Source organism: Platalea leucorodia (assembly GCF_965183815.1).
Source record: "Platalea leucorodia genome assembly, chromosome: 26".
Classification (NCBI taxonomy): domain Eukaryota; kingdom Metazoa; phylum Chordata; class Aves; order Pelecaniformes; family Threskiornithidae; genus Platalea; species Platalea leucorodia.
In genome coordinates, this window is record NC_138848.1 from 1,952,095 (window position 1) to 1,970,894 (window position 18,800).

At 57.6% G+C, this 18,800-nt stretch overlaps 1 protein-coding gene across 2 annotated transcripts; it reads right to left on the bottom strand.

Annotated features, from left to right (window-relative positions):
* Window positions 1–4,055: 4,055 nt before the first annotated feature.
* LOC309600852 (adenylate cyclase type 10-like) lies at window positions 4,056–7,821 on the bottom strand. 2 transcript variants are annotated; one of them, XR_014230480.1, is made up of 6 exons: window positions 7,788–7,821; window positions 7,382–7,470; window positions 6,618–6,809; window positions 6,382–6,503; window positions 5,316–5,505; window positions 4,056–4,364 (listed from the first exon to the last, which is right to left on the bottom strand). XR_014230480.1 is itself a non-coding variant. In XM_082333478.1 (5 exons), exons 1-5 carry the CDS (start codon window positions 7,810–7,812, stop codon window positions 5,439–5,441), a joined length of 495 nt encoding a protein of 164 aa, XP_082189604.1. In that variant the 5' UTR covers window positions 7,813–7,821; the 3' UTR covers window positions 5,179–5,438. The 2 variants fall into 2 exon arrangements, 1 of the variants encoding a protein (XP_082189604.1); XM_082333478.1 differs by lacking the exon at window positions 4,056–4,364 and having other exon boundaries at window positions 5,179–5,505.
* Between the last annotated feature and the right edge of the window lie 10,979 nt (window positions 7,822–18,800).

An 18,800-nucleotide genomic window follows, 5' to 3' on the forward strand; every position in this document is an offset into this window, starting at 1 on the left:
CTTGCAATCTCTCAGCGAAGGACAGTTCCTGATCAGAACAGCAACTTGTCCTAAAAACCAGCCGAAACCGACCCTGCAGCTTGGACAAGAGTCAAGGAGCAACTGAGTCGGCGCAAGAACAAGGGGTTACCAGCGGTGAGGAGGAAGAGTCATCAGCCTTCATCCCCACGACCCCCCGCGACCCCCACCAGGAGGCACCGCGCAAGCGCAGTGGGGAGGGGTTTATGGAAACGACCTCTGGGGGCGAATTTTAATACAAAGCGGGGACAGGCAGTGCATATGTGTAGGCGTATTGGGAAACCTTATGTACATGTAACACTTTGTCGTATAAATCCGGGACAAGCCACCACGTGGGCGCGCACGACTTTGGCGGGATGACCCCCGTGCTGCCCAGCGCGGAATAAACACACCTACTTTACAGCCTTACGGGCTGGGGAGTCTGTTCCCGCACATCATCACCCCTTAGACCCTTCCTTTATCCTCTCCTCTCGCCGCCCGCCGGGGGCCGCGTTCCCCGCGCCCTCGCTCGCGACCGGTACCTGATCGGGTCCGTCCCGGCGCGGCCGCGGCGGGGGGTCGCCGGCCTACCTTCCGCGGGGGCTCCGGGCGAGGCTGCTTTCGGCCTGGGGCGGCAAGCCCCTTCCACGTCGCCTCGGGGCCTGGCCGGAGCGGAGAACAGCGCGGGCCGTCACTCGTCAGCCGGACGGGCCTCTCGCCCGCCCCGGCCCAGCCCGGCCCAGCCCGGCCCGGCCCAGCCCGGCCCGGCCCAGCGATTCCCGGGACGGGCCTCCGTCCCCGAGAAGGCCTCTCCGGGGACGCGGCCGGGCCTCCGAGGGACGGCGGTCTCGCAGGCCTCTGAGCAAAGTCCTGGCCGGCCCCGTGCCCGGCAAACGCTCCCCGCGGCCCGGGCCGACTCAGCCGAGCGTCCTCGGAGACGAGGCGCTCTCGCGGCCGCCGTGCCGGAAGATCGGGCCCGCCCCGGGCCGCCTCCCCGCCGCCGGCAAAGGAGCCGTCCCCCCTCGCCTGAGGCCGCCGGGCCCGGCCTCTCGGCGGGACTCGCCGCTCCGACGCATCCCGCCGGCGACGGAAACGCCGACGGCCGCCTGTCAGAAGCGCGGCCCGCCTCTCTCCCCGCCGGCCCCGGCCGGGGCCCTGCCGCGCGGGCGCTGGAGCCCGGCCCTGGGGACCCAGGGCTCTGCCCGGGCCGAGGCCGGCGGCGGCTGCTTTCCCAGGGGCGGCTTCGACCGGCGAGCGCGGCGGCCCCCCCCGCCCGTTCGCCGCCCCGGGGAAGGCAGGCGGGAGACTTTAGGACCCAGCGGCATTCCTGCCGGCTCCGTGCCCGGGCGGCGGAGGGGAGTCCCGGGGGCGGGCGGTCTCTCGCCCCGGCTGCCGAGCCGCTGCCCCGCCGTGCCCGTGCCCCGGCTCCCGCCTTCCTCTCCCGCTCGCTCGGTCACTCGCGCTGCTGCGCGCCTGCCCGCCCCCGCCGCGGGCGGAAACCGAGCGAACGCCAAGGGGGGGGGGGGGCGTGTGTGTGCGGTGCGGTGCGGTGGGCGGTTGAGGAGCAAAAACACAAAAGGGAAGGAGAAACCCCCTCACCGACCCACACAGAAATCTTCTCCGAAAAGAGACGCGGGCCCCGCCCCGCCCCCAGCCTCCCTCTGCGCCGGGCCCCCGCCTGCTCGCCGGCCGCTCGCCCCAGCCTCTGCGCCAGCCTCCCCTCCCTGCCGCTGCCGCCGCGGCGGAGCGCGGGGCCGCGGGCGCGGCGGGAGCCGCTGCCCTTTCCCTGCGGGCGGGGCCCGGTTGCCGGGCAACGGGGGGACACCCCCACCCCCCCCCCCCGCCGCTCCGGGGCGCCGGCGGGTCTGGGGTCGGGGGGGGGCCGCGCGTGCCGGGCTGCGGGTCTGCAACTGCAGCGGGGGGGGGGGGGGTGTATGGGTGTGGGTGTGTCTTGTCTGTCTTGTCTGCCTGTCTGTCTGCCTGAGACGCGTATGTCGCACGGGGCGGGCGCGTCTGCAGGGTCGCAGATGCGCGTTTTAATCTATTTAGTTTATTTTAAAAAATCAAAGTCAAATAAAACGATGGCAAGCGGGGAAAAACAAAAGGAACAAAACGCGCACCCCCCCCCCCCCCCAAACCCCGCACCGCGAAACCAACAGCAAAAGCCGCCGAGCGCCCGGCGGCGCCGGGACCCGGACCAGGTCCACCCGGCTCCGGAGCCGGCAGCGGCTGCCAGGTCTACCCGGCTCCGCAGTCGGCTGCCAGGTCTACCCGGCTCCGGGAGCCCGGGTCGGCCGCCAGCGGCGGCCGGCGACCCCGGCCCGTCGCTGCCGGAGCGTCCGTCGGACAGGGCGGCCAGGTCTACCCGGCTCCGGCGGGACTTGGTCGCATTTCCGCGGCTCAGGGGTAGACCTGGTGTCCCCTCCGCTTCCCCGGAGCTGCCCAAGGGGTCGCCGCTCTTCGCTGCCTCCAGTTACGTCACCGTAAAAGCCGGCGTCGCTGGCGCCCCCCCGTGGGCGGAGTCGGCCGTCTGGGAGCTGCGCGGGGGCGGTGCCGTACCGGTCCGTACCGCAGGAGCGAGCGGTGACGCCTCTCCGGAGCAGGGCCGGCGAGCGGCCGTTGGCAGAGCGGCACGGGAGGGAGCGGCAGGCCCCTCTGCGGGGATCGAGGGCGAAGGCCGGCGGCCGGCGGCGGTCGCCAGCGCTCTCGGAGGCTGGAAGAGCGGGGGACTCGAGCCAGCCGCAGCCTTCCCCCGGTCCCGTTGACCTCGGTGAAGGGAATCCTTGTCCCGAGCGGTGGCCGGCGGCGCCTCCCGCTCCCCCCGTTACCGATCCAGACCCGCAGGAGGGGGCCTTGACCACGACGGTGGGGATGGCGATGGAACTCTTCTCCCCTCCCCCGCCGCCCCCTGCCGGGCCCCCCGCCCCCCCTCCTCCACCTTCGTCTGCTTCACCAAGGGCCCTTTGCGGCGCAGGGGTTTGGGGGGACTCCCCCTCCCCCCCCGTTGCCCCAAGTTGTAAAGGCGCCAAGAGCTGCCCCCCGGGGGGGAGGGGTGCGGGCACTGGGGGGGCCCCGGCGGCCGGGGGGGGCTCCGGATCCCGCACAAATCCCACCCAAACGGGACCCAGGCACCCAAATCCCACCCAAAAATGGACCCAGGCACCCAAATGCCCCCAAACGGGACCCAGGCACCCAAATCCCACCCAAAACTGTCCAAGGGCACCCGAATCCCACCCAAAAAGGGACCCAGGGCATCCAAATCTGACCCAAAAGGGGATTGAGGGCACCCAACCCCCCCAAAATGAGACCAGGGCACCCAAATCCCACCCAAAACTGGACAAAGGGCACCCAAATCCCCCACCCGCCCCCCAACAGGACCCAGGCACCCGGGCCCTTCCCCCGCCCCCCCCCCCCCCGGGGTCTGGGGTCCCCGGCCCCCGCACCCAGCACCCACCGATGGGTTTCTGGCGCAGCATCAGCCCGCGGGTGCCCCTGCACCCCATGGGTGGCTCCCGGCCCCCGTGGGCACCCATGAGTGTGTTCCCAGCCCCCGTGGGTGGGTCCCTGCCCTCATGGGTGCCCATGGGTGTGTCCCTGCCCCCCGGGAGTGAGTACCGTACCCCGTGGGCATCCATGGGTGGGTCCACGTCACCCGTGGGTGTGTCCCTGCCCCCCGTGAGTGCTCGTCGGTGTGTCCCTGCACCCCGTGAGTGGGTCCCCGTCCCCCTTAGGCGCCCATGGCTGGGTTCCCAGCTCATGTGGTGCTATGTTTTGGATGGCTGACCAAACATCAGTGGGGCTAACACAACGATGTTTTAGTTATTGCAGAAGAGCGCTTGCGCAGCGTCAAGGCCTTTTCCGTTTCTCACGCCGCCCCGCCAGCGCGCAGGCTGGGGTTGCGCAAGAAGCTGGGAGGGGGCACAGCCGCGACCGCTGACCCCGACTGCCCAAAGGCCTATTCCACACCATAGGACGCCGTGCTCAGCAAGAAAAGCTGCGGGAAAGAAGGAGGAGGGGGGACGTTCGGAGTTACGGCGTTTGTCTTCCCGAGGCACCGTTACGCGTGATGCTTTCCTGGAAATGGCTAGACACCTGCCTGCCGACGGGAAGCAGGGAACGAACGCCTGAGTCTGCCTTGCGCGCATGCGCAGCTTTTGCTTTACCTACGAAGCTGTCTGTATCTCAGCCCACCAGCGTTAGGGCCGCTGCAGGCAACACCATCCCTGGCAAAAGCTTCTCCCTTCCCAGCGTGGCACTAAAAGTTACCAAGGGGAAGAACCCGGGGTTCAGAAGAGCAAGGCGTTCTCTACCTACCCAGCAAGGGGACGTACTCTGACCTCTCCTTGGTAAGACCCATGCCAAACATGCTAGAAGCAGGGCAAAAGAAAACACAAGTCAATTAGCTGGCGAGAAGCAGCCTGGCCTGGAGGGGCAGGGCGTGCTCCTCGGGTACCTGCTTTTCTTTCGAGCAGCGTGTTATTCTCTGCACGCTCCCCCAGCCAAAGTTCAGGCTGCACGCTAGGACAGCTTCAAGCATACCGAAGCCCAACGGCCATGGCGGGACGGGAGAACGTATCGAGAGCCCATCACCAGAGGCCAAACCCAGAGAAACCGGAGACACGCAAAAGAAGCCAGGCCGTGTTGTTGGCTAGCAGACAGCTCTACCCCATTGGCCAACAAAAACAAGTGTCTTGGAAAGAAGGACTTGTGTCCCTGAATGGGTGGGGATGCCAAGCACCCGGCACCTTTGGCTCAAGTCTTCCTGTAGCTTCCAAGAGATGGCAATGTTAACGTTCAAACCGTCATCCAAAGAGGTGGTCAAATCCTGGCTCAGAGGAAGAGCCGGAGACTTCAGCAGGAAGACAGGAGGAAGAGTGGCCCGTTATGTCCCCGTGTCCCCATGGGAAACTGGACTGGTTGGCCTGTGCCGGAGGTGAGGCACAGGCCATGGACACGGACATGGACAACATGGACTGGCCTAAAACTTCCCGCTCAGAAGCAGCCGGGACAAAAGCCTCCTTGGGCACGTGGTGGAGCAAGCACAGTCAAAAGCCATTTGTACAGAGCCTGCGAGGCCAGGTTGCGTCTACCGAGACAGACGAACCTTCTCCATCCCTGTGGCTTCGCTCCCGCCCTCTCAGCAGCAGGAGACAGCAGGGGAGAGAGGCAGAAAGCCTCCCACGCCAGGGCTTCCGACCGTCTCAGCCAGAGGGAGGGGAGAGCAGCTTGGTCTCTCTCTGCAGGACTCCTCTTTGCAGGCCAAGGCTGCGCCTTTGGTGCCACCGTCCCCTCAGGCAGCCCTCTCAGAGGACCCTCACCTCTCCTTGGTGATCCCCACGTATTGATAGAGAGTGCCAGCATGGCTAACGCCTTTCATCTCTCTCTCCGGCAGCTCCTTGAAGCAGCAAGGGGGCAGCCGAGAGGCGGCGTAGGTCACTGCATCACAGGACACCAGCCCAGGGTAGTGCACCATCATCCGGGCTGCCAAATTCACCTTCTGGCCAATGGCTGGAGACAGAGAGAGGGAGAGCACGTGTTGCTGGACCTGTGCCACCAGCCCTGCGGTGCCCTTCCAGGCCAAGGGCTGCCTCGCCTCCGGCACAGGCCAACCCCACAACGGGGTCAGCAGAACCCAGGGGAACAACCGGCCACGGAGCCCCTTCTCCCGCCCCGCGCCAGGACCGGCGCTGCCTAGGCCCTTCCTGGCCGGCTGCTGGGCAAGCCCTCTCCCAGCGCGCCTTCCTCTTCCAGACTGCTGTGCTTAAGCAGGCCCACGCCAGCCTCCCGCGCCTCTGACACACGCCTCGTACCTGTGTATTCATGCCTCTGAGGGTGGCCAGTGACTCCGCAGAACACTGTCCCGCTGGTCACCGCAACAGACACCGCCCTGGCACACCGGGAAACAGGGCGGCTTCAGCAGCGCCCCAGGCGCGGTCCTGCCCACCCAGCTTCATCCCTTCCCGCACCTCCCCTCGGCGCTAGCCTGGGCCGCCTGCTGTCCTGCCCTGCCGGCACGGGTCTTGGGGCCATGGAGAGCTCGGGGGCGCAACATACCCATGTTGCAAGGGACAAGGGACAGGGGTAGAGCGCACGCAGGAAGTTTTGGACACTTCCCCCGAGGCCACGTTCCCTGAGCTGCGACCTGCAGCAGGCCGCAGCCCTCTCGTGAGCAAAGAGGGAGGGAAGGTGGCGCCCACGATGTCACCACCTGCGGCGACAGAAACTTGACCTCAGGTGGCAGGGCCCTGCCACCTCTCAGGGCACTGCCTCCTGCCTGCCAGGGACAAGGCAGGGCAAGCTAGAAGGCACATCTCTTTCTGGTAAAGGCCCCTTGCACTGTCCCAGGCAGCGTGCACGCCCCCGCCCCGCCACACGCTGACTCACTGTATCTCCACGCGCATCGTGGAGCACAAGGCGAAGATCTGAAGAGCGCTCTGCAAGGCGTGAAGGCTCTCACAGGGCAGCTTTACTCCAGGGAGTCCAAACAGACAGAGGAACGTGCAGCCCTGCCAAGGACAGATGCAGCACGCCTTGCTACAATGCCCAAGAGGGAGTCGCTCCCTCTTGCTCGCTGCCCACCCTCTCGGGGCGCGGGGAGGCGATCGCTCCCCCACGCTCACTTTATCAAACAGGAGGACTTTGTTCACTTCAGCCTTGTGAGGACTGAGGATTTCTAGCGTCATCCTGCTGACGTTGTGGAGGATGGTGCACAGATCCACTGCGTTGATATCTGCAGCCAGCTGCAGGTGGACGAAGAGGCTGGTGACTGGCCGTAGCTCAGAGAAGAGGTCCGGCGGCACTCTGTCATCAAGCTGTAAGACAAGAGCACGACAGCTTCGCCATCCTGCTCTCCCGGGGGCTCGCTGCCCACACCAGATACCGAGGGAGAGCAGGCGTACTGGCAAGAGCAGGTACTACCGGAGGAAGGGATAATCCTCCTCCCGGTGCAAATGGCGGGCAGGCTGCCCAGCCTGCGGCAGGCAGATACCGAACCATAACACAAATGACAAAGGAGAGAAAGGCGCTCCGGTGACACCCCATCTTGGGACAGGCATGGACATGAGGGAAGACCCTCAGGGATGCTCTAGGCGCTTCAGGAGAATCTCCCTTTTAGCCCACCGCCACGTCCGCAGCACATCCAGAACCACACCCACGGAAAAGACGGAGCGACGCAAGACCGCCTCCCGCCACCCGTCTCTCTCCGAGGACAACGCTCGCAACGGTGCAGCACCAGTGCCCCTCGGCTCCGATTCCCTGCCATGTCGTCTCAGGGTGCGTTTTCTTTTGTTGGTCTGTTCTCGTGAGAACTCCATCTCTGCCACGCACCCCTTCTTCTGCCCTCCAAAAATGCAGCAGCCCCCCCGCAGCGGTGGCCTGGCCGTACCTTCCTGAGAGCAGCTTCTGGGATGTACTTCATAATCACCTCCTCCGCATCAGGATCAGTGGGCAAGAGAAGAGCAGGACTCGGGGCACCTGAGGAGAGAAAACGCAGGTGATGGCTGGGAGGATGGGACTACGAGGTGTTGGAAAGCAGGGGCCGGCACTGGAAATGGGGCAGAAAGAGTCTTGTGCGTTTGCTCGTGTTGCCACCTCCAGACGCTCAGGGCGGAGCTGTCCCCTGGAAGGAGGCGGCGGCAGCAGCGATGCCCCAGCTCACGCACAGGAGGACCAAAAGCACGAGTGCTGCCCGAAAGGGGGAAGAGGGTGGCGGTGCTTCCTCTCTGGCCCCCGAAGCGGCCAGGCCCCCCCCTTCCTCGGCAATCGCAGAACAAGGGGAAGGTTGCACTCACTTTCCTCTTCCGAGGGGCGACTCATTTGGCAGTGTACAAGCTTGCGTAAAGCGTCTTGGCATTCTGACTGAGACATCTGATCCATGCCTGTAACCTGAAGACACACAGAATGAAAGCACTGCCACTGGCCTCCCCAGCAGTCCCAGGGGACAGAGCCTGCCCTCCACCGTCACTGCCCAGGAAAGGGGAGAACAAGCCCACCCGGCGCGATGGGACTGCAGCGCTTCCTCAGAAGCACCGGAGCTGGGCAGGCATCCTCCAAGCATCCCCAGCTGTCAACAACAGCTCCGTGACCCACAGAGGACATTGCTGGTGGGCCCAAAACCCGTCCAGTGCCTCCCGACCCCTCACACCAAGCAAGCCCGGCCCACAGTTACCCCCGAGAGGGAAGGACAAGAGCTTCAGCCACCTGCCCGCTTTCACAGCTACAACTGTGAGCCACATTCAGCTCCTCAGCCTTCTGACACCTCCCTCCTTGGTGGCCAGGTCCGGCTCCTCAGAACGGCTCTAGAGGCCGTCCCATCCACCTACCTTCACAGCTCTTTTGCCTTCAAGACGCTTGGTCCTGAGCCGGCGCTGCACACAGAGCTCCCAGGCGGTGGCTGAGAGGACAACTTCACCTGCATTCGCAAGCTCCTCGGCCTCACGAACTTCAGCCAGGGCCTGGCCATAGATACAGAAGTACTGCCGCCTCCCGTCTCCGGCAATCAGGAGGCTCATGGGCCCTGCGGAGATGCCTGGTGAGAGAGAGAGAGGGAGAAGCACAACTGACATAGGGAACGTTTGGAGCTCTACAGTCCCCAGCATCTCAGCTGTTCAGAAGCTCATCTGAAGCCCAAGCGGGGAGACGGGCGTTGTGGAGGGGGAGGGCATCCTACTCGGGGGGTAGCTGGCTCAAGGTGCTGCACAGAGCCTCTTGAGAAGGAGAGCAGAGCAAACGGCCGCCACATCAGTTAAATGCTGCAGATCAGTACGCGTGGGCATCATCGTCCCGAGTACGTACCGGCAAACTTCAAGATGTCTCCTCCAAAACTCAGCATCTCTGCGGACAGAGGGAGGAAAAGGAAGAGTCGTGCGGCCACCTTCTTCCAGAAGCCACAGAGCAAGCCCCTCTGCCCGGAGAGGAGCACCTGGGCGAGGGTGCACCGTGGGGCACAGCTCAGGAAAGCACCACTCCGGCCCGTCTCCCAGGCTCACAGTGGCCCCAGCCCTGGCACCCACACAGCAGGCAGGGCCTCGAGATGCCACCAAGTCTCGGAAAGGTGGAGGCTGGAAGGGACCTCTGGGGTCTGTCTGGTCCAACCACGCTGCTCAAGCAGGGCTGCGCGGTGCCAGCTGCCCAGGACGGTGGCTAGATGGCTTTTGAATAGCTCTGAGGAGGGCGACTCCACAATCTCCCTGGGCAACCTGGGCCACTGCTCAGTCACCCCCACAGTCAAAAAGTGCTTTCTGACGTACGGAGGGACCCTCCTGTGTTGCAGAGCGTGCCCACGGTGTGGCCTCTGCTGCTGACACTGCGCACCACTGGAAAGAGCCTGGCTCTGTCCTCCTTGCACCCTTCCTTCAGCTTTTAGACACATTCCTAAGATCCCCCTGAGCCTTCTCTCCTCTAGGCTAAGCGGTCCCAGCTCTCTGAGCCTTTCCTCGTAGCAGAGATGCTCCAGACCCTTCCTCACCTTTGAGGACTCCCTTGCTTTGCTCTACAAGTGCTGCTGAAGGGGTGGCCACGACGTGCTCACGGTCAGCTCGGAAGGGTCACGATGTCCCCTGTGCTGAGGGGCTCGTGAGGGTCACACACAAACACACACACACACATCAGCGCCAGCATCCTCGGGTCGCTTGCGCACTGGCACTTGCCGGATGCCCTCAGCCTGCTGGGGGCCCTAACGCATCACGGAGCCGGGTGTTCACGCCAGAGGCACAGAGGTGGCTGCTGAGAAAGCGGGGAGCAGAAAGGACCTGCGCTGGTCCCGACTCGCCAGGAGACCCTGGCTGCTCTGGCTGTTCCTCTGGGCCACAGAAAGCCCCAGCCCTTCCTCGGAGGCAGGACCAGGCTGCCCAGCATGTCGGCCTCCACCCTCCACGAGCAGCCTCACGGCCCAATGCCAGAGAGTCCGACAGCACGGCCCTTACCCTTCAAAATGTCACACATGTAGTAATTGAGGGTTTGCGCCAGCTCATCAGTGCCTCTCTCTGTGCTGCTCCGCTGGAGGAATTTCTCTGTCAAAGCAGTGAAACCTGTAAAAGGGACACCCAGCAATCACGAAGTGCCCGTGTGGGCCTAAGGACCTGGCAGCCAGTTCCACGCTGTTCTCCAGGATGAACAACTCCAGCTCTTTCAGCCTTTCCTCATAGCAGAGGTCTTCCAGCCCTCTCATCACTTTTGTGGCCTCCTCTGGACCCTCTCCAGCACCTCCAGGTCCTTCCTGTGCTGAAGAAAAGAGCTACCATCCAGAGCTACCTTTCCGTGCCACCGCACAGTTCCACTACCGATGGTGTGCAGGGTCATCCATAAGGAAAATAATACAACCCACCAGCCTAGGAGTCAGACAGGTATGGAGGGAGGGCAAAAGGAAGAAGGAGGAGAGTACGTCAAGGGTGCAGAGAGGATGACGCGTGCTTGTCCAACTTAAAGCCAGCACCTACAGGGAGACCGCTGCCATGGCCTCCATAGAAGGACACAGTCCATTCCACTTCCCACCCACCACCAAGCTCTCTTGTGGTCGCACTATACACTTTTAAGTCCCTTTTAAGTTCTGTGTCTAATAGAAAACACCTGGCTAAGCCTGGGTGCCACCAGAAACACCCCAGCCTTCACTCTAGATTGTCAGCACATCAACATTCAGGGATGAGCACCAGCCACGTCCGTCGCCTTTGGGCATTCCCAAAAGCCAAGCCTGCTGGTGAAGCCCTTCCTCACAGCAGTCGTTCCCCATTTCTGGACATCACCCCTCCAAGGAACAGAGGGGAAAGCTCTGGATGACAAAGGCTGTCAGGACGTGCTCCAGCAAGAGAAAACCCGTGCAAGAAGATCCCCGCCACCTAATTGCAAAGAAATAATTCTAGCTCAATGAAACGAGTACCCAAAACAAAACAGAACAGCATCCACCATCCAAACTGTTTCAGTGGGAGTTTTAACTGCCACAGAGCTGCAGGCTGACTGTAGGAATGAGATTGTGTCTTACTTTGACGAGATGCAGCTGTGCCCTTGAGGCTTGTTACAGGTTCGCAGGAATGCAGCTGTGCCCTTGAGGCTTGTTACAAACAAGTTTGTGAAACTTAGAGGCAGAAAAATAAGGATGAGATTGGAGACATCCCTGAAAGAGGAATTCGCGTGCACCAGCTTGGAAGAACCAATAAGTAACGCTGAAGAGACGCGTGGACGAAAGACAGTAGCCGATGAAATGGGGTTTGAACACTAGATCATATTATAACAGGGATAGATTGTAAAAATAAAGGCTCTTCGCTTGTCTTCGCCTGAACTCGTATGCGGAGTCCGTGTCTCATTCCCTTCAAATGGTGACCACGACGTGATCCGGAGGAGGCAGCGCTGCAAGTAGTGTCCGGAGGGAACCCCAGCTGAATGACTCAAGCTGACGGCAGGACCGCGGCTTTAATCCCGGGACATCACCTTAAGAAACAGGTGAGCAGCTGGGCAGTAATCATGGGAGCTAACATATCAGCTCAAGAAGCAGCTATAGTTAAACTTTTAATGCAGCTATTAGCGAAACGAGGAGTGAAGTATGACGCATATAAAATAAAATTATTACTGATGTTCTTACAAAAGCAAGGGACTCCTTCTACAGTCTCTGCAGTATTTGATGTGAAAACTTGGGAACAGGAGGGCAGACGATTTGGGAGGCGGCGTCCAGAGGGGACACCACCACCACTGAAGTCATGACCACTTGGTGATTAGTGACTGAGACCTTGTGCTCATGACAAGCTGAAAAACAGAAAAAAAAAAAAGGAAAAAAAAAAAAAGAAAAAAAAGAAAAAAGGTACAAAACGCAGTCGCTCAAGCGGCGCAGATAAGGAATGATGAAGTGAGTGAAAGCAAGCCCCAAGACAAGGAAGCTCTTATAGACTCGGGGGAAAATGAAAAGTCTGAGAACTTGGGTGAAACAACCAAGGGAGCAGGACTCAGACCGCCTCCCCCAAGTTCCATTCCAATGAAATCCACTCCGTCCTGTCCCCCGTGTCCGATGCAGCCGCCCGTGCCGCAGGCTGTAGCACAGCCTGAGCGAGCCTTCGACCCCCGGGATCGGTGGGAGCAGCTCCGTAGGGAAGCGTTGAAAGATGGAGAAACCGCGGGGTTCGCGCTTCCGGTGCGGGTACAAGATAACAGCAGCCACCCCCGCCCCGCCGCTACCCTCCGCGCCGTTTTCTCCTTCACCTGCTCCTATGGCTTCAACACCTCTGCTAGACCTTCCGATCCCTGCGATCGGTACCCCTCCACTTCCCCGCCTGCCCGCCCCCGGCCCCTGCTGCGTCAGCATTCTTACCGCCTTTCTCTACCGCTCCTGATACCGATACTCCACAAACCCATCATCAATTGCCACCCGAGGAATGGGGGGGTGTCAGCCCCTGCTACAAGGTGGCAAAAGATTAGACACCAAGCATTGCAAGCGGGAGATACAGCTTTTTGTTCAGCGATAGCGTGTCCTGTCATACGCAGCAACGCAAACGTCCCCGATGAGCAGGAACCTTTTGGCTATAATGTTTTAAAAGATCTACGACAAACAGTTGCCGCGCATGGACTGGGTTCTCCTTTTACACAATCCCTGCTACGGGGAATATTGACAAATGAAATAGTACCATTGGATATATGCACGCTTACTAATCTTATATTGACCCCAACGCAAAAGGTGATCTTTGAAAGCACCTGGCGTACCGCCTGCCAAAACGCCACAATTATCAATATGCAGCGACAACAAGGCGACCCTTTACAAGGGGCAGGACTCCCCCAGCTTATGGGGGATCCGCCGTTAAATCACCCAATGTTACGGGCACGATTACGACCAGAGATATTAGCACAAGGCAGAGACCTTGCTTTACAGGCATTACTAAAAGTGCCGGATGCCGGAAGAGCGACAAAATAATTTACGTTAATAAAGCAAGGGAGAGGAGAGGGATCTATCTCATTCTTAGATCGTCTATAGGAGGCTTTGGAAAAACAAGTCGAAAATGCAGAAGCAAGAGAGGTCCTACTCTTAAAATTAGCCTTTGAAAATGCGAATATGGACTGTAAAAAAAGTGCTTTTGCCTCTAAAAAAATCCCTCCTTAATGGATATGATAGAAGCTACCCAAAAGGTGGAGTCGATGTCCCATCATATGGAAACATTAGCTACAGCTTTTGCCACTGCAATGAAAGTACAGCAATCATGTTTCTCCTGTGGTAAAACGGGACATTTTAAAAGAGATTGCCCACAACTAAGAAAAAGAGGTACGACGAGCTCTAAACAGATATGGACTTGAAATAGACCCTGAAAAAGTGCAAAAAACTGAGCCTTGGAAATATCTGGGCTGGAAAATCTTGCAACAAACAATTGAACCTGCAAGAACAAAAAGGGGGAATGCCAGGAGCCACTCCAGCAGACAGACTAAGTAAAGCTGTGGATGTGTTAAAACTACCTGAATATGTCCGAAAATAATATTCCTGTTATTATCTCTCATTTTCTGTCTCTTCAATCAAAAGATTTAATAGCCACCCCCACAGAGGGCTTGATTGGAGGCGGCGGCCTTTCTCAAACCTTTCAAAGTACCCACCTGCTCAATATCAATACCCAAGAAGGGTCTACATTTACTGTACGGCCATATGTGACAAATTTGCCCATGAGCCTGTTCGGGTGAGACGTAATGTCCCACTGCGGCTTCACCTTAAATTGCCCTGAAAATTTTCAGTAGCGGCCATTGATGAGCGACCGACAATGAAACTTATTTGGAAAAAAGAAACAGCCATTTGGATAGATCAATGGCCGCTCCCCAAAGAAAAGGTCGCTGCCCTTCAAGAACTGGTCAAAGAAGAACTTCAACAAGGACATATCACTCCTACAACCAGCCCCTGGAATTCTCCTGTATTTGTTATAAAAAAGAAGAGTGGAAAATGGCGACTGCTACATGACTTGAGACAAATAACGAAGCTATGGAAGAAACGGGAGCGCTCCAACCCGGCTTGCCCTCGCCAACAACGATACCCCGAAACTGGGACATAATCATAGTAGACTTAAAAGAGTGCTTCTTTACTATCCCCCTACATCCTATGGATGCACTGCGGTTTGCGTTTTCGGTACCAAAAATTAACTGAGGCGAGCCAATGGATAGATACCTCTGGACTGTCCTGCCTCAAGGAATGAAGAGTTCTCCAACGATCTGTTAAACATATGTGGCTAAAGCCATACGTCCTGTGCGACTAAAATTCCCGGAAATGTATATCTATCACTATATGGACGACATTTTACTAGCAGGCCCCACGAACACCATGGTGCGTGAAGCACTACCTGTTTTAAAATATGCATTGCAAAGCAAAGGACTGCAAATCGCACCAGAAAAAATTCAAATGGCAATATCTTGGGTGGAAAATCTTACAACAAAGAATCCAACCTCAAAACGTGATCATTTCAGCAGACATAAAAACCTCGAATGATGTACAAAAACTATTGGGAAACATAAATTGGATTAGAGCGCAGTGTGGTATTGATAACTACACATTAACACCCTTATTTGAGCTACTTAAAGGAGATACCGATATTAACGCACCACGCCAATGGACGACCGAAGCAAAAAACGCACTGAGAATCATAAATGAAAAACTCTCACTGCAACAATGTCACCGACGACTTGAAAATTTACCCATGCAATTATATATCTGCAACCAAAACCAACAGCCTCTAGCAATCATCGGACAATGGGAGAACAAAGGAGTAGACCCTCTCATGATGTTGGAATGGGTGGTTTTGCCACATCAACCTGCGAAAACCCTGGCTACTCGTATCGAAACGTTCGCCGCCTTGATAAAAAAGGGCAGAGAACGAATTGTAGAAATGGCTGGAGAAGAGCCTCATCTCATTGTCCTTCCTGTCGTAAAGGACTACTTAGATTGGTGCTTACAAAATAGTCTAGAGCTTCAAATGGCCTTAGCAGGGTTTAGTGGAAGAACTGATACTCATCGCCCCCCCCCCCCCCCCCAAATGTTCACCTTTTACAATAATGTGAAAATTGAAGAGGCGCCACTATACCAGTGGCAACCGGTTAAGGGTCAAACGGTGTTCACCGATGGCTCAGGGAAAACAGGAAAAGCAGTCATCACATGGCAAAAAGAAGGTCAATGGCAACACAAAATAGAACAAATTGAGGGTTCACCTCAATTAGTCGAGTTGCACGCCATTACCATGGCTTTTAGAGAATGGCCTCTAACTCCATTAAATATTGTATCACTCACTATACGCTGTAGGAATTGTGCAACGCATTGAAAGGGCACAACTAAAACATATACTGAAAGAAGCCTTGGTTTTGAAGTTTAAGGAGCTATTATTCTTAATAGAACAACAAAAACATCCCTCTTGTATAATCCACATTAGAAGCCATACAAACTTACCCGGGTTCTTTACAGAAGGAAACGCACGAGCCGACTACCTAACGAACATTGCATTACATACCCCAGTACCAAACACACTTTCTCAAGCTCAATTATCGCATCAATTTTTCCACCAATCTGCCAAAGCTCTTGTGAAACAATTGGCAATCTCTAGGGGGGGATGCAAAACTCGTTGTGCAAACATGTCCAGACTGTCAACAACAACCATCCCGCCCACTGTTTGCGACAAACCCTAGGGGACTCTCTTCCCTTCAGCTCTGGCAAACTGACGTGACTCATGTACCCGACTTTGGTCGGCAGAGATATGTTCACGTTTCCATAGATACCTACTCCCATGCAATCTGGGCCACTGCAATGACAGGTGAAACTAGCCGGCACGTACAAAGCCATTTCCGAGCTGCCTTTGCAGCGCTTGGTATTCCAAAAGAAATAAAAACAGGTAACGGCCCTGCATATGTCAGCCATGCGACACAAAAAGTTTTCCACACGTGGGGTATCACTCATAAGACAGGGATACCCCATTCCCCCACAGGGCAAGCTATTATAGAACGTGCACACAGAACCTTAAAAACTCTATTGCAAAAACAAAAAGAGGGGGAAGCTCAGGAATCTCCCCAAAACAGATTAGGAAAAGCTATATATGTACTAAACCGTTTATCGCTGCCTTTTCAACATGAAGATGTCACACCCATAGTCAATCATTTTAAAGCTATGGAGTCGGGAATGGCACATATACCACAGGAGAAGGCGATGGCAATAATGAAAAATTTAAATACTGGGTGGTGGGAAGGGCCATAGCGGCTACTAACTTGGGGTCGAGGGTATGCTTGTGTCTCAACAGATGTAGGACCTAAGTGGGTACCTGCAAGGTGCATAAGACCGGCTCTTGCATCGGATAACAAGAACCAACAGCAGAAGACACTGAACTCCAAGAAGACTGATGGGGAATGACTTATTAGATAACTCCAAATTAATCCGTAAAGCAATCAAAGATTTGAAGTTAGCAAATTACAAGTCAGTGATGGATTTGATTGGCTGAATCACTTACTAACAAGTTGGGGAATTGGCGGGTGGATAACGTCTCTAATCAAAATGGGTTTTTTCTTGTTACTAATATTTTGCACTACAATAATGATAGTTTCTTGTCTAGTGTCTTGGGTACAGAAAATGCTATAGAATATGATTAAACAAGCTTTTGTGACAGAAAAACAAAAAGGGGGCTTTGTAGGAATAAATGAGATTGTGTCTTACTTTGACGAGATGCAGCTGTGCCCTTGAGGCTTGTTACAGGTTCGCAGGAATGCAGCTGTGCCCTTGAGGCTTGTTACAGGTTCGCAGGAATGCAGCTGTGCCCTTGAGGCTTGTTACAGGTTCACAGGAATGCAGCTGTGCCCTTGAGGCTTGTTACAGGTTCGCAGGAATGCAGCTGTGCCCTTGAGGCTTGTTACAGGTTCGCAGGAATGCAGCTGTGCCCTTGAGGCTTGTTACAAACAAGTTTGTGAAACTTAGAGGCAGAAAAATAAGGATGAGATTGGAGACATTCCTGAAAGAGGAATTCGCATGCACCAGCCTGAAGAACCAATAAGTAACGCTGAAGAGACGCGTGGACGAAAGACAGTAGCCGATGAAATGGGGTTTGCTTGCTCGTGAACACTAGATCATATTATAAAAGGGATAGATTGTAAAAGTAAAGGCTCTTCGCTTGTCTTCGCCTGAACTCGTATGCGGAGTCCGTGTCTCATTCCCTTCAGGCTGACGGCCTTACCATCACTGTCACAGGGCCCCAGTTCCCAGCAATTACCAGGGCCCTTTAGAAAGGCTCAGACGCGTGTCACCTTCTCTGAAGAGGACCTGCTGCTTGCCTGTTGCCAGCGTTAGCAGCAGAGCCCTCTGGCTCCACGACCCACCCTTTCCCACTTTGTATGCAGGAGTGATTGGCTTTCAGCTGCTACCTTAATGGCTCTCTTGGCCATGCTCTTCTTCCGTCTTGTTTCCCACCGTATCACTCAGGGTGGGCTTCTTGTCATTCTACACTGAGCCCAACCTCTCAGTAGGAGGACTACACTGCTGTCCCCATGCTTAGCTAGTGTAGAATATGGAAAAGAAATTATCACTAGCCAATAGTAATTCTACCTGGAGCCCGTATCTATCCAGTAGTCTGTAGCCTACAGCTCTGAAGGTACAGACCAGCCTCTATTTCCTGGATCTACTTCCTCAATGATGTGTCCAGAAAGCCAAATCAGAATTGCCTTTAACAGAGAATGCAACTGGGGGAGAAAGAGGAAGAAAGAAAAGGTGGAGAAAAGCGTAGGCACACAACTAAAAAAGAAAGGAGCAGAGTTATCCCAAAGACCACCTCAGCCCACCTTGCTTTTACTGGCAACAAGTTGCGCAGTTTGGAGGAAAAAGAGATGACTTTGATGCACGCAGGCGTCCGAGTTCAGACGTGAAACAGCAGAAAAACCTCGACCCACCTCCTTTTCACTCTCCTCCTACCTGTGTGCATACTGGGAATTCCTCGTTTCCCTGACGTCCTCCCAGACTAACAGGGATGTGGCATCCGTCCAGCCCACGTGCCACGAGGAGAAACACCTTGGACCACTAAGGGGGTGGAAAACAACTGCATCTGCAGAAGCAAAGGGGCAGCCACACCTCAGCTTCGCAGATGCCCAAGGCTGCCCTGAGCCCCTGGTGCCCCGGCATTTGCTTGGCCCCAAGGCCCCGCGAGGCCTGCCAGCGCTGGGGAGCCCTGGGGACAGAAGCCAAGGACAGTGGTCAGCCCCTGCAGGGAGAGGGACGGGGCTCCGTCCTTCCTTCTGGCCGCAGGAGGAGGCCCTGGGCCCCGCCAGCACAGGGCGTCTCTCCTCCTCAGCGCCCGGGGGAAGCGAGGCCCGAGGGAGGCCCTGGGTGCTGGGCTCAGCACGGGCGCTGGGACCGGGGGCAGAGCCCCGTCTCCTGCCAGCTGCCGGCCTGGCCCACGCCAGCGGCTCCCGCCACGCAGCTCCTCCTGGCCAGGGCTGGGGCTGGAGCACAGACAGAGCCGCAGTTTGGGAAAGCCTTGTCGATCCAGAGCAAATCCAGGGCAGCTCCCCTTCCTTCCTCTTCCCTTCCCTGCCCTTCCCCCACTTCCCTTCCCTTCCCTGCCCTCCCTGCGCAGGCCCAGACCCCCGAGCGGACCGAGGGACGGCAGAGCTGTGCACACACACCCCCCTGCGCTGCTGAGAGAGCAGCTCCCGGCGCCATGGCCCTTCTGGAGGCCGTCTCTCCGCAGGCCCCGTGTCCCGGCGGGCTGAGGAGCCGCTGCGCTGCGGGGGCAGCGGGCGCAGGGCGGCGCTGGGAGGAGAGGCCCGGGCTGCCTGAGCCCGCCCGGCAACAGCCGCGCCATTGGCCACGGCTGAGCCAATCAGCGGAGCCGGAG